Source organism: Nilaparvata lugens, chromosome 2, assembly GCF_014356525.2.
Source record: "Nilaparvata lugens isolate BPH chromosome 2, ASM1435652v1, whole genome shotgun sequence".
Classification (NCBI taxonomy): Eukaryota; Metazoa; Arthropoda; class Insecta; order Hemiptera; family Delphacidae; genus Nilaparvata; species Nilaparvata lugens.
In genome coordinates, this window is record NC_052505.1 from 16,870,498 (window position 1) to 16,887,343 (window position 16,846).

General features: G+C 33.3%; 1 protein-coding gene across 1 annotated transcript in view; it reads left to right on the top strand.

The window, feature by feature from the left end:
- The window catches only part of LOC111048413 (sodium channel protein 60E), a 245,360-nt gene that overhangs the window by 186,971 nt on the left and 41,543 nt on the right, over positions 1–16,846 (top strand). Inside the window, exons 13-19 of the mRNA XM_039420001.1 lie at positions 466–636; positions 1,611–1,804; positions 2,984–3,089; positions 4,615–4,740; positions 7,806–7,991; positions 11,727–11,932; positions 15,700–16,184. Coding sequence (XP_039275935.1) covers positions 466–636; positions 1,611–1,804; positions 2,984–3,089; positions 4,615–4,740; positions 7,806–7,991; positions 11,727–11,932; positions 15,700–16,184 — 1,474 coding nt within the window. The remainder of the gene's footprint in view (positions 1–465; positions 637–1,610; positions 1,805–2,983; positions 3,090–4,614; positions 4,741–7,805; positions 7,992–11,726; positions 11,933–15,699; positions 16,185–16,846) is intronic.

A 16,846-nucleotide genomic window follows, 5' to 3' on the forward strand; every position in this document is an offset into this window, starting at 1 on the left:
TGTAATTGTAGTTTCTCATCATAATATATAGGTATGGCTTTTATAATCTGAAGTCTCATGTCTGGTCTCACCAAGTTCGGTCAAGACATTTCTTCTCAATAATGTGATGTTTCTGACCTAATAAATGAATAAATTTTATACAGTTTGAAATAAATTGGAAGTTGCATTTGTTCAAATTCTAATTAATGAATAATTATTATTAAACGAAAATCCCAATTAAATGCTGTAAATCACCCCGAAGACTTCTGCTACTGCAAATATTAACAACAGAGAAAACAGCTAGATGGACATTCGATGAGCGCTGGGCTGACAAATAATTTTCGTATAGCAGCGCTCATCGAATGTCCATCTAGCTGTTTACCCTGTTGTTAATATTTGCAGTAGCAGAAGTCTTCGGGGTGATTTACAGCATTTAATTGGGATTTTCGTTTAAAAATAAGTATTCAATAAATTTTATTTTTGCAGGTTTTCACGTCGATATTCACGTTAGAGTGCACACTGAAGTTGATGGCACTAAGCAAGGAGTTTTTCGATTGCGGTTGGAATATTTTCGACCTAATTATTGTTTCTGCCAGTCTGCTCGACCTCTCCTTCGAGTTGGTCGACGGACTGTCTGTTTTGAGAGGTTTAAGACTGGTAAGTGTTTCATCAAATCATCTAAAGCAAAAATACTTGAAAGTTTAAACCACAAGAAAAAAATCAATTCTTTTCTTTCAAATAGAATCTCAATGTCAACAAATCATCTAATAAATTAACATAATTCAAGTCAATAATACTTTGATTGTCCTTATTAATAGAATCTCAATTTGTGAGACAGTTTGAGAAGTGAGTGCTCTTTGAAATTTCAACTATTTGCTAAATACGAATAGCCTATCCACAAAGTAAACAAATATAAAGTAATAAATAAATATTATTTAAAGAGTCCAACAATTAGTGCATCGAAAACTACACTAATTTATGCATAACATTTATTCCATAGTGAGTATCCGTTATCTGAATTCTCCCATCGAAATTTTCATTTGCAGTTACCAATGTAAGGAACTGACAAAGCTAAAAATTAAATAAAAAATTCTAGTGTTTAAATTGAACCTTCCTTTAATAAAACTTGAACATTTTCATCAAATTCCAATTTTTGATCGTAATAAATAATTTGCAACGAAGAATGGAATGATCTGTATTTTTATTTGTATTGGAAATCTTCCTAGATGTGGGAGAATCTATGTGTTAGGAGATTTATTTTAGAATCTCCTCAGATAGTAATCAGTTAGTAATCTCTTATCCATGATGCCACACACTTATTTCTCTTGAATCACAGTACTGTACTCATATTTTTTGTATTCATAATTCATTCATATTAATAGTAACAATATAAAAACTTGTATTACCCTTTATTAAAAACTTTAAATTATCCTTTACTTTTAATCCTTTATATAAAGTAGCCCATATAAGTGAAGTGATTCATTCATATTGTTTGCATTTTGTATCTTTTGTTAGGAGATTCTTGTTAGAATCTCCTTGGATAGTATTATTTCTTGTTCACGATACCACAAAATTATTCCTCTCGAATTACAGTACTGTACTTACATTTCTTCTATTCATATTGTTTGCAGTTAAGAGTTCTCAAACTAGCCCAATCGTGGACGACCATGAAAGTTCTACTGAGTATCATCATTTCCACAATAGGAGCGTTGGGTAACTTGACATTCGTACTTGTTATTGTCATCTACATATTCGCTGTGATTGGAATGCAGTTGTTTTCTAAAGACTACACGCCAGACAAGTTTGATCCCGATCCAGTTCCAAGGTAAAATAGTCCAAATCATACTTATTCCTTACATCTGTATAATATTGTTCATAGTTATTATCCATACTAGTTCATGCCTTTCCTAGTTCATGCTTCTTTATCCCTCTTGTTCAAATTCATCCATTTAAAAATGATATTTTGAATTGAAATTCTCATTATTTTGAGTTCTCGTGCAACATCAATATTGAAACTCAATACTTGTTTGTGTCATGTCTAGATTCAGTAGTACCATAGAGAAACAATAGCATAAAAAGATATCCCATAGTATAGGGCGTTTATGTCGCTTTCAACTTATAACTTTTACTGTTATCTCAAGCCGATAGTCCACGTAGTTCTTTCCCATGAAGCTGTGTGACGCTAGTGGTCTCTCATATTGTGCCGTTCATACACTCTCACCCCGCCAAAACAGTGAATTCGACAGTAATCGACAATAATCGGCTTGAGTTAACAGTAAAAGTTGCGACATAAACGCCCTATACCATGGGATATCTACTTAAGTTATTCATTCTCTATGGTAGTGCCTAGTCATCATCCAATCCGATAGATTATTTATTTTTAATAAAAAAGTTCAATGCTCTGTTAACAAATAGATTGTAGAGTTGTCTATCCTGAGTGTCAATTATATTTAAAAAAATACTGTCTCCAGCTGCACACACGGCTGCATGCATACACTTTGCTTCAGAAGACTACCAGCTTTTAATAATACTTTTCCTTGTTGACTATCCATCTTGTTTTCATTATTATTATTATTATTATTACTATCGTATTTCATAAGACTTTAAAGTGAAAAAAAAACGTCGCCACATCAAATAATGTGAGTGTTTTTTCACTTTAAAGTTCTATGAAATACGATAGTAATACTTCTCCAATAATACAAGACGACATTGGATTGAAATTTTAATTTCATTTGAGTAAACCAACAATTCTATAATTACAAAAACTACAATTACTATACGAAAGTAATACTTTTCCAATAAAAAAAGACGACATTGAATTCAAATTTTAATTTCACTTGAGTAAACCAACAATTCTATGTTGGATCATGTGTTAACATAGAATAACCAATCGATATTCTCCGGTTTTAGTTATATCGGTCATAGAAGATTCTTCCCTTATCCAGCATACTAGATAAACTCAACACTGGATCTTAAATAATCACTGATTGATAATTCATTTCAGATGGAACTTCTCAGACTTTTTCCATTCTTTTATGATGATCTTCAGAATACTTTGCGGTGAATGGATTGAGCCACTCTGGGATTGCATGAGAGCTGAGAAAGATGAGGTGAATTAGCTTTTTAATAGATAAAACTTTCTAAAACCTCTCATGACCAGTTTGGCCTCATAACTACAATTTGGCTTGAGGAGCGTTCTTGTTGTTTTTGACTTTTCAACTTTCTCTTTCAATTTTAATAATTTTTGGAGGAGTGTAAAAACTCATTGATATGAAATTTTAAGAACTGTGGCTACCTAACACATATTTATACTGTATAGAGGGAGACACCTCACAGAATCATTTATAATTATATGTAAGACTATTTGTATTTCTGAAAGGTTTTAATGGTTTATTTATTTTTTAAATGAACTTCTCCGATTGTGACTTTTCTACAACATGAAAAATAAACTATTCCATCACTTACATCATATTTCTATCAAAATATTTCTACTGTAGGCCTATAGGTCTACCAACTCGTGAATGATTTATTGTGTCGAATATTTTTATTCCGTTTATTCATGAAATAGTTCAATTTGATATGTGATGTAATAATATCTTCAAATCAAATGAAATCCTTTTATTGCCACAGACAAACTTTACAATGTGTATCGGCCACCTTCAATATTACAAACTATATTTGAGATCATACAACAATTGCAACTACCTAAAAATCTAGATCGACTCCATGTTAACATTGAAATATTCATCCACACTATAAAAAATCATAATTTTTAGTTTAAATTCCCTGAGGGTCAAACCTGAACATTTGGTGGTAAATGATAATAAAATTTTATTGAAATGGCCTTAAAACTCATATGGCTGGATTTGTAAGAGCAGTACTTATTCCTCAGATTCGATTTATTCCTCGTGTTAGAATGAATGCTGTCATGAGTTTAGAATAAATGTAGATTTGACTTTACAAAAAGCAGACAATTAAACATAAAAATTCAAGGTAAGCTCATGACTCCCAGTTTAATGAACAACGGTATACAATGAGTTAAAGGAGGCACATTACAAATTGTTCCAATAGCTCTTTTTTGTCATACAAATAAAGATTGAGAATGGCTGCCATTCGCCCATAATATAGTGCCATAAAGAAGATGAGAATGAACATAACTATAATAAACATTTAATAATATTTCCAAAGATACTATTTCCTTCAACGTTCTTAACATAGAAATACCTTTGGCAACTTTTGGAATAGTCTACTCTACATGACGATTCCACTCCAAATTACTCTGAATAAATATATCTAAAAATTTTACTGAGTTCACTGTACTTAAATTGCTGTATGAAACAGATAAGTTTTGTGTCTTGTCTAAATTAAGAGCTAGATTATTGGCTCTACACCAGTCAAAAATTATGTCTATCATTTCTTTTACAATAGCTTCACATAGGTTGTGATCAGTCTTAATATTCAAGCATACATCATCAGCATACATATAGTGACGACCAATTTATAGTGTATCACTAGTTGTATTGTGTCTTGTATCTTCAAGTCATGACGAATGAAAAATTAATCTCTTATGAGATTAAGAATATCATTTTTTTATTGAGTAATTTCATCATGTCAACATTTTAAATTGTGTTCCAGGGTCCGGGTACATGCTTCGCTATTTTCCTTCCAGCACTTGTGATGGGTAATTTCATGGTTCTGAATCTCTTTCTTGCCTTGTTGCTGAATAGTTTCAACTCTGAGGAGCTGAAATCCAAGAAAGAGGTACTAACTTCATTTCTCTTCTTTAGTAATACTAGATTTTCGAATAATAAAATCCTAGTAGTTTAGTAAATTATATCATAATCTATCGAAATTTCAAGGTTTTGTTTAGATTTTGAAGTTAAACCCTTATGTAGTTTGGAGAAAGAGTTGACAAAAGTAATCTTGTATTGATCATCACCATCTAAATCTCGTCATGGCGACTGTTTCACATTTCTTCTCCGATTGAAAGCTTGTGATAATTAGAATCTCTACACTTCATAATATTTTGATTTATATGATATTGCTATATTATTACATTTTATTTCAATTATTGAATTTTTATTATCCAATCAACTCAGTACCGAGAGCATGCAATATGAGAGCAATTTCATATGCACTAAAAACCTTTTCAAATCAGAAATTTATTCTTTTATAGTTGATAATGATTCGTTTTAAAGTTATCAATTTATCTTCTAAGCTTAATTTTCCTCTATGCACATTTATTATAGAAGGAATGAGGTGACAGAAGTTTTGGAAATTAGTAAATCAATAAGAATATTGACTTAATCACAATCTCTGATAATTTCGACTTTCACCTAAAAAGCTTGATCTTACTTTATAATCTATAGCTTTTTAAAGTGCAATGAGCTTTAATCTTTTGTCATATAAAATCTAGGCATGGTAATTGTTTATTTAAGCAATTGTATCTGTGATAAACTGATATTTTTCAACGGTAAGCTACATTTTTATACAATTAGCATCGTTTATTTATTTATTATTTAGCGTATGGCAGATACACAACACATATATAGCTCTCATGAGTCTCAAATGCTTAGAATATACACTGAATATTTCCAAATTCTTTAAGATATTGTGTAGTTTTCGGTCAGGAGAACTTAAGTTTGTCTGACCGCCATTATTTGCTAGTCCATTTAGCGTTACCCATTTAGCATTGCTTAAATACATATTTATTCAACTCATTGTCTACTGCTATGGAAAAGTCACTGTTATCCGTAGTGGTTGATACTTTTGCTTTTCAAAAACGTTGTAGAATATTGTCACTTCTTAGACCGTTACTGATCTTTTATATTGTAACATTTCCTCAGAATACAGATGTAGAGGGACGCTGTGAGGTAAATGAAGTTTTTCTTGATTTTCATGCAAGGAAAATAGTGCTTCGCATCCAAAATAGATTGCTCATCTCTGGAAACAACTGGAGTTTGAGAGCTTCAATCATGCTATGTCCTCTAATTCGACCTTGTTAGGGTGGCCACTAACGACAGGACAAGTGTGTTGAACATGTGTGTACACGCATGCTCGCCATACATGAGTTTGAGAGCTTCATTCATGCTATGTTCTCTAATTCAACCGTGTTAGGGTGGCCACTAACGACAGGACAAGTGTGTACACATATGCTCGTTATACATGTTATGTCATCAGTGAAAGGAGTCGAACAAAATTTTATAAGGTTAGGTTTTTGTATCTTCGATTTTTTGTTTCCGCTGCTCCGCTGACGTGTATCATGCATGTTCTACCGTTAGTGGCCAGCCTTAGGAAATTGATGACCAGTTATAGTGAGGTCCACGTTATAATGGCAGTGTTTGATTAGCAATGGTATTGTTATCCTTGTCTATCATTCAACAAAGCGGATAGCGCTATCTCTTTTGTCACTTTGCTCTGTTGCCAGATCGTCTCTTAACAATGTAGAATTAACTAGAACTAACCATTAAATTCCTAAATATCCTAAAATATTAATTTTTATTGCTAAAGTCTTTTAGTGAAGCCTACAGTTCCAATCTATAATTTCACTACTTTAAATTATTTCACTACTCTTTCATTCAATATACCGATGTAGGCTAGCCCTACATGGATACTAATCATGTAAACACGGTTGCCAAATTGACTGTTTTGGCAACAAACTATCTCTATAAAAAAGATAATTCATAACAAAATATTTCATCTTAATTATGAAAATTCATTATGAAATTATTGAAAAATATTATTTCTTGCTTAATAAAATGTAATTGATTATTTTAAAAGAGACTGAACCGTTTATAACGTGATTATTTGAAAATGGGTCCATCATTTAGAAAGACCCTCGCTTTGAAACATTGTACAGCTGCACACCACACTCTTTCCGGTTTTCAATCTAATTAAATTCTAAATTCTGGTATGTATAATTCTGGACTCGGAATTTGATTTAAAGTGAAGCTACATAACCTACTTTTTAGACATTGGCTTACTACTATCAAAATTTGGAAAGGGAGCAGTTTTGGGCTAGGCCTGTTGATCCTCTTCTAATCATGTATTTGATGTGTGTATTGTTAAATGTAAATAATAGTACTTTACGTAATAAGTCCGGTAACGATAATTTACCGCATAAGTATGATTGTTTCTGCCCGAAACGTAGTTGAGGGCAGAATACGTTAAATACGTTACCGTACAAGTTACGTACAATATTTTTTATCATACTTATCTGAGAAAGAATAATATTGCTGAGAAACAGAAACCATTACCTGCTGCTGCTCGAGCTACTGCATTCTATAAATATGACCTAGCCCGTAGCGCCTAGTTCTTAACAGACTCACCCTGCAAGCTCAAATAAAATAATGAAGGCCTAAATTATAAGATATCAGATGATTTATTATTACTTGAAAATCCTTGAATGAGTTCTTTAATTATTTGAGTTAGTATATTAATTACTCAGATGTTATTAGGACTCAGTAGTGTCCTAACATACTCGACTGTAAAGAGAACATATGATCTCTTTACAGTATAGTATGCTGTAATGGAAACCACATGTTTTCTTGTTCTGTAAACAGCTGTTTACCGGCTTGATTTCATGGATGTAAAACAGCTGAAATTGAATGACTATGACAAAAATAAATAAATAAATATTACATCAATAAACCTGTATCAGCTACCGTCTATAGAAGGCATTGACAATACAGAGGATCGGCAACGTTTTTCTCCCATCTTTCTTCACTTCCATTACAACGTGGACCTCACTATAGTCTTGTTTATTCATACAATAGTTTCACATGAAATTGATGGAATATGAATGAGATAGTGTTGGTATGATGTAGAGGAGAGCACTCGACTTGGCAGCGGCCAAAGAAGAGGCAGAACTGGAGGAAATGAAGGCGCTGTGGTCTCACCACATGCAGCTGGCGTCCCACGTTTGTCGTCGCTGCAGCACCAAGCTTCCCCCCTCCACCTCTCCCGCCTCCCCTCAACCCCCCCAAGCCTCCTCCACCCACGTACAGATCGAGGTACCGCTCACTCGACTCAACTCTCAACTGCTAACTACATGTGTTCGTGTTACAGTGCCAAACAACAAAATAATGTTTGCTTAATCATGATGTTTGAAGAGTTTTTGAGCTTTGTGTTATTTCAATTAGAATATATCACTTAGATTGGAGAGTCCGATCTCATTAGGCATCAAACCTACATCACTGTAGAAATCAATCTGAAAAAATTAATCTCATCAAATCGCTTCATATACAGGGTATTTCTAATTTATGGACCCATTTTCAAAAATTGGTATTCATTAAACTAAAAATGCAAAATGGACAACCTTTATTCCAATGGAAAGAGAAAGTTTCAAAGTTTTTTAATACTTGTTTTTACAAGTGTCAATGTGGCCTCCGGCTGCTGCACGGCAAACACGGTAGCCAAACTCGCCCCACACGCGAGAAAGCGTATCTGGTAATATTGAGTGCACGGCAGGAGGGATACGGTTCCGCAGATCGTGCAGCAGCCGCCGGAGACCATATTGAACACTTGTTAGATATAAAAAAACTTTGAAATTTCTTCTTCCCATTGGTATAAAGGTCGTTCATTTTGCATTTTTACTTTAATAAATACCATTATTTGAAAATGGGTCCATCATTTAGAAAGACCCTCGCTTTGAAACATTGAACACTTGTGAGGTATTGAAAAAATTGAAACTTTCTCTTTCCATTACTATAAAGGTTGTCCATTTTGCATTTTTACTTTAATAAATACCAATTTCTGAAAATGGGTCCATCATTTAGAAAGACCCTGTATTTTCAAAATTAAAAAATTCTCATGTGGAGATTGAGTTTAAGATCGATTTTCAAGTGGAATTCTCAATGGAGAGAAAAAATCTAAACATACTTTCATCATTCTGTTCAATAAGCTGAAGGAAAGAAAACAGACTAAGACTATTTTCCACCAGTTGTTTTCCTCATTATTTTCATGTATAAGGATATATATTTTTTTGATAAAAATCCCGTGTTCTTTAGTTTTTAATCATTTTTCAAATAAAATACTGTCTAATTTCTATCTTGTAATAATCAGTTTGATCGAAACATTATCAAGGTGCTCAAAAACTCTAAAGAACATATTGCATTGAGTATTCAGTACTCATTTTATTGATGATTGATTGTTATTTTGTTGTTTGGCTACAATAATGCTGGATTCCCACATTTCAGTATCAGTGAAAATGGACGGCACAGTGAATATATTATCTCCATGAGCTCCAATGGAACTAGTCCCACTCAGCCCAGACAAGCGAGTATGAACAATCCCCTTTGAAGTCATGGTAATCACATTTTCACTGTACCGGACACTTTAACTGATACTGTCATGTGGAAACCCAGCTTAAATGTGTCGGGCGTGTTCTCACAACAGCTTCGTAACAAGCACGCTGTTAAGCTAACAATTACTGAAGCTTGAATGGCATTCATTGATTCAACGTGTATCTGTGGTCGTCACTAGTGTACTCAGCACGAGTGTGAATTAATTATAGAGTTTGCACCAGCTAAATTTATTGGAAAGCAACAATGTGTGTTCTGTAATGTATATGTTGTGTTTGTCAGCCATTGATTACTTATTGGGAAAATAATATTACAAAATAAAATGCCAATTGAGTATTTATTTGCATCTCGAGCTAGACCTGTTTGAGATGGTGATTTAAAAATCTGGTGTGGCGCACTCACACAACTTTCCTTGCCGTTATGAAAATTGATCACCTGACGCTAGTGTTCCCGCGCATCTTAAGTCTACTATTCAAAGATTTGAGCCAGCTGGTGACAGGGCAATAACGCTGGAGACACACATGAGGTCTGCTATCTCTTCATAGTGAATGATTTAATAGAATCAAAAATAATTTGCAATTGAATAATCACATTTTCTCGAATTTAAAGCTTATTTTAAATTTTAGGTGAAAATGTTACTGAACATTAATTGTAGAGATTTTCATGCTCAATCTACACCACTTGATTTTTTTTGTTTCAATTGTATCTGAAGCCTGATAATTGGGAATCTATCTGCATTGATGGGGCGGAGCTCCTGAAATTTTTACAGATATGGGACTTGTGGCAGTTGATAGAGCTTATCGATGACTATTTTAGGAATGAATTTAATCAAAATCGTTGGAGCCGTTTCCGAGAAAATCACGAAAAACCCTGTTTTTGACAACATTTTCGCCGTTTTAGCCGCCATCTTGAATTGCATTTGATCGAAATTGTTCGTGTCGGATCCTTATAGTGAAAGGACCTTATGTTCCAAATTTCAAGTCATTCCGTTAATTGGGAGATGAGATATCGTGTACACAGACGCACATACACTCATACACACACACACACACACACACACACACACACACACACACACACACACACACACACACACACACACACACACACACACACACACACACATACAGACCAATACCCAAAAATCAGTTTTTTGGACTCAGGGGACCTTGAAACGTATAGAAATTTAGAAATTGGGGCACCTTAATTTTTTTCGGAAAGCAATACTTTCCTTACCTATGGTAATAGGGCAAGGAAAGTAATAACTGAGGCCGACAGTCGCATATGAAGTGACACATATTACATAACAGTATCGATGATTTATCAATTTTATTGTCAGAATTTATTACTGTGTGACATTACCAGGTGGACTTCTGAAGAAAAACTATTAGGTTTTAGTTCCTATTACATATGCACCATGGATATTGGTTTCACGTCAGATCCGCTTTCTCTTGGTCTTCCTCCCTACTTTTTCAGCCATCTTAAATTGTGTAAAGATACAATTATCCGTATTCATTCTGAATTCCATACAGTTCCTGTTCAATATCAATGTATTATATTACGGATTAGTTATTTTCATGAAAAATATATAGCGCATTAACTTTGTATGTTACTGTTTCATTATATTAATATGTAAAATACAGTAATCTCCGTGTGAATAACACCTTAATATTAGCATCTGTTCTAGTATCAAAGCTGTTATATATGTAGCTTTTTATGTGTTTGCAACTGTGATTTGTCGTGTCAAATGAATGTCATGCTTGTATGTGCAGTTGTGTGTCTTTGAAACTAATGTACAATTTACATGTTTGTCAGAAAAACTGTTCAAGAACTAAAATATTTAGAAAAAACACCTTGATGTTTGGATATATGTACTGTATTTAGGGTTTTTTTTATAAAATGTGTGAATAGTATTATAACATTTGAGAGTTTTGTAACCCACTTCTTCACACAGAATATTCAAAAATATTCCTAAACAAGTAGCACTTTCTTCTATAATATAATGAATCACTTTCATAGAACTATTGGATAACTTAGTACATACTTGAGCCACAATTTCTATTTATATTGAAATACTATTTATCGTATTTATACGATTTCTTGTTTTATATGGTTAGCGAATGGAAATTTATTGATTCCTATTCAATATTCTCCCGTTAATACTTCAATTGGGCCTGTATGTAATTTGTGGATGAAGCCAATGAAGTGACAACTTTATAATATTCGTCTTAAAAATTGCTATTTTGTGATTCAACACATTGCATTGAATAGATACAAACGAGAATTCCAAATTATTTGCTACTACCAACTTAATTAGTGGATTTATATATATATATTTCTGTGTTCAGTAATTTAGTTTATTCAGTTTTCTATATTATATGTCAGATTTCTATATAAATGTCAACAGATGGTATCAAAAATTAATGAGTAATTTAATGTTGACAGGAAGTGGGGGAGGACTCGAAAATTGCCCGCAGCTTCGAGCGGATACGTTCCATCATACGGAAGAAGAAAAGGCGGAGAGAAATAAAGGAGAAAACCGAAAACGAAAAAAATCTGAGGCTGGAGGAGCTGGTCAGTCAAGTTGTAGCGCACAAAAAGAACAAGAAAGTACAAGAGACTGTCATCACTACACCTCCCATGCCATCTAGGTAAACTTCATTATTATATTCCTTGAAGAAGATTATTCTCTTTCTAATCGCCCCATTCAGCTCTGATCATAGTTGATCCACTGATAAGATCTGCATTTATTTTCAGCAATAAGTTGAACTTTTCAGGAATTGGCATTTTTGGATTAGAAATTCTTACGAATTACGGGTATTAGCTCTTATAATGTAATTGGAAAACCAGTTTTATTTTTGTCACATCCACATTCATTAGATTTGTACAAAGGACTGCAGTTTCGTGTTGAAACCAACACATCTTCTCAGCTGTAGTGATGGAACTGCTGTCCTGTGTACAAATATAATAAATATGGATGTGACAAAAATAAGACTGTGTTTTCAATTATGAAGATATTCCGAAATATTAATCTCTATTAAATAAAACCACAGATTTTTTGATACTTAGAAATACCGGTTTCGGTTGTTACACCATTGTCAATCTCTGATAAACCAAAAAGATATATATTAATTTCTATTCAACAAATGTTATCTAATAATGTAGGTTATCAATGTATTAGATTTGACGTAGGTAGTTTGCCGTACTTTTTTTTCCTTCTTTTAGAAATATATCTTAATTATTCTTGTTTAACAAATTGATTGGTATTGATTGCATCATCGGTAGAAGTTAACAAAGGCCTACTATTTTATTGGCTTGATATAATATATTATTTCCATGCCAATCTCTAAACTTCCTCGTTGTGATTTGATCTGTAGCCTATAGATGAATAATATACGTATCGTCTGTTAACTCAGTTTTATTGCGTAAATATGGAACTAATAGCCTAGTTTCTCAGTATTTCTGGCTCTACCAATAAATCAATCATCTACTTAGTCATTATTCTCGTAGAAAAAGAAATAATTAGAATTATCTATTCACTAATAATGCTTACTTTTTGATATAGATTTTATTGCTAGACATTATTCATACAGGTTTCTAGAAGACAGCCAATACGGGAGAAATATATATTAGAGAAATAGATTCTAGAAAAAAATTGACTTAGGAGTAGAAATAATGAGAATTTTCTATTCATCAATAATGATTAAGAAGAAATAATGAGAATTTTCTATTCATAAATAATGATTACTTTGATTACTTAGAAGACAGTCAATACTCTAGAAATATATGTTAGAAAATTATATTCTAGAAAAAAATTGACGTTGGAGAAGAAATAATGAGAATTATCTATTCATCAGTGATACGTACTTGTAGAAGTAAATCTACCATTATTGATACAGGTTTCTTGAAAACAGCCAATTATCTAGAAATATATGTTAGAAAAGTAGATTCTAGAAAAAAAATTGACGTAGGAGAAGAAATAATGAGAATTATCTATTCAACAGTGATATATACTTGTATAAATAAATCTAGCATTATTGATACAGGTTTCTTGAAGGCAGCCAATATTCTAGAAATATATGTTAAAAAAGTAGATTCTAGAAAAAAAATGATGTAGGAGAAGAAATAATGATAATTATTTATTCAACAGTGATACGTACTTGTAGAAATAAATCTAGCATTATTGATACAGGTACCTTGAAGAACGACAATATTCTAGAAATATATGTTAGAAATGTAGATTCTAGAAAAAAAATTACCGTAGGAGAAGAAATGATAATTATTTATTAACAGTGATACGTACTTGTAGAAATAAATCTAGCATTATTGATACAGGTACCTTGAAGAACGACAATATTCTAGAAATATATGTTAGAAAAGTAGATTCTAGAAAAAAATTGACGTAGGAGAAGAAATAATGAGAATTATCTATTCAACAGTGATACGTACTTGTAGAAATAAATCTAGCATTATTGATACAGGTTTCTTGAAGACAGCCAATATTCTAGAAATATATGTGATGCTATGACGGGAACAGTTGATCAGCTAAGTTCGCAGAGAAAGCCTTTGCAACAGTTATGTCTTGGAGGGCATGTAAATGCTGGGTAATTTTCAAATCAATGTTATGTTATGCTTGCCTGAGCTCATAACACAGTAATGAAGCATTTGCTCAAATGAATTGTTTCAGTTGTTCTAGTTCAGAAGATACTCACGTAGACTATGCTATTGCCACTATTCATTCGATTGCTATAAACATAAAAACGAATTCTCATGAATCATCGACTCATTAAACGTGGAAGTGGATTGGTACTCCTTCGCCTCAATATTACTTGTCAATTACATTTTCATCACCTAGATCTGTGACTCAATCGTCTTTCTCGTTGTAAAATTGAAAATTAAATGGATCGGCCTCAATCATGGACAATTTCAAATTCATTGGCTAGAGTGGAACGCTTTGAGTAGTTAAATACAGTAAAATATAACGTAGTTCATAATTAGATGAAATGCTTCAGCAAAATTTTAATTGAATTTGGGATTTTAATCACATCCACGCCGTAGTTCAATACTGATAACAGCTTCCTCCAGTACGCTTCTAATGATATCTTAGATCTCACATTAGATTTATAAAATGTTCAGTATTCTTCAAATTAATATTATAGCAGTAAATTAAACTATTTAATCGACCGGTTTTTTAAACTCAAAGTCCAATAAATTATAATTTATCGGTTATACACTGTGATTACTGTCCGATTGACTCTCAAATTGGAGTATATTATCAATAATGCAATTACTTTATATAGTAACTGTAATCAATACAATCCAATCTATCATTATAATGATCTTGTGACTTTCGATTTGAGAAAATTTCAATCTTCTTAATTTTAAAATAATTACTCATTGTGTTACTCAATTCATCATTGTTAAATCAATTTACATCATTAATTGAGACTTCACCTAAAGAAGATTTCAAACCTCCCAGGTTTAAAACAATTACGATTTCTATTCAAAGCTGAACCATAGAGAAAAGATAGCATGATAAGATATCCTATACGAAACTTAAAATATATGGGAGCCTAATTCGACCTGTTGTAGCGTACGGCTGTGAATCTTGGACGTTAACGAAAGAAGACAAAAACCATTTAGGCGTTTTTGAAAGGAAAATCCTAAGAAGATTTATGGTCCAGATAAAGAAGGAGAGGAGTGGAGGAGAAGAACTAATTCAGAGCTCAAGGCATTGATAAAAGGCCGAAATATTGTAAAATTTAAAAAGCGGCTTAGATGGTTTGGACATATCTGTAGAATGAACGAAAACAGAATGCCTAAAATAATATTCAAGGAGAGGCTACATTGAAGAAGAAAGATAGGAAGGCCAAGAATAAGATGGGAAGATGAAGTGAGAGACGATCTCCAAAAAATGGGATATAGAGGATGGAGACAATTAACAGAAGACCGAGAAGCGTGGAGAGCTGTAGTGGAGGCGGCCAAAGCTCATATTGGGCTGTAGTGCTGAAGAAAAAAAAAGAAAAAATAAGATATCCCATGATATAGGTAGTTCATGATTCAAATTTCAAGCCAATTTTTTGTTATCTCAAGCCGATTACTGTCGAATAATGTCTATTATTACTGTTTTGGCCGGGTGAGAGTGAAAGAACGGCACAGTATGAGGGACTACCACCAGCGTTACATAACTCCACGAAAAAAAACTTTTCAGACCATCAACTTGAGTTAAAAATGAAATTCGGAATATGAGAGCCCTATGGTATATCTTCTCATGCTATATTTTCTTTATGGTGGAATTTACCTTTTCTCGAACATTTATCAACAATTTGTCCCAAAATAAACAGAAATTATTTTCAAATTGAACTAATATTTTAGAGAATATTAGAAACTGTTTAATCTACTATGAAACTGTTTGCAGCTACTATGAAATGGTGTCGCCTCCAAAGAGTCCAAGACTATTCGTGGAAGAGGTGAAAACCCCGTCGCCCTCGGCCGAAAGCATTGACAGGTCCTGCTTCCAGACAATCATTCCGCTGAAGGGCGACAACGACGAGACCAGCATCAACATGGAGGGGGAGGGAGGCAGCGACTCCCCCTCCCAGAAGGAGGACGACAACGAGGATGATGACGATGATGACAGTGAAAAGAGATTCAGCAGGATAACCGGGTTGGGAGGTGATGAAGAGGATCTGTACACGCAGATAATGCGGGAGGCGATGAAGATAGCGCCGACCATGAATCGACTCAACTTCGATCTGCCGACGGTTGAAGCGCCGTCTCCGGTGCCCCCCTGTCCCCCCTGTCACCCCCCGACGTTCGTCAGGAAGCGCTCGTTGTCTACGCCTGTGCATCCACTGCATCGCAGGTCCTACCAACTGGCCACTAGACAGGATAGTAGTGAAGGTAATAAGATTGATTTCAGGTGAAATGAATAATAAATTGTTAGACCTCCGTGTTAATAATATGATATAACTGACTCTAGCTTGTTGATAAAATCCAAAACATCACATTTATTATTTCACAAAACAGACGTACTTCATTGCAATTTTTCTAGAATAACAATACTGCACTATTCTATAGTTGAAAATTAATACGACTGTGTCGGACCATCATGTTAATTTATCAGAGAACTGACTATTGTTCATTCCACAAAATACCTACTTCATTGAAATTCTTCTAGAGTAATGTACTCTGCTATTCTATAGTTAAAATAATCAATACGATATTGTCAGACCTTCATGTTAATAATCAGAGAACTGACTATTGTTCATGTGTTCATTGATAAAATCCAAGACATCACAACATTTATGACTCCACAAAATACCTACTTCATTGCATTTTTTCTAGAATAATGATACTCCACTATCCTATTGTTAGAAATGAATACGATATTGTCCAACCTACATGTTACTCACAGAACTGACAATATTTCAATCATTTTACCTTCATATGGAGAAATTTCATAACATATGTGTGACACATGAATGCTCTTATGCATTACTTATGCAGCAATGATAGCTCATGTGGCCAGTGTGAATTTCATAAAAGGCTACGTCATTTCTCTG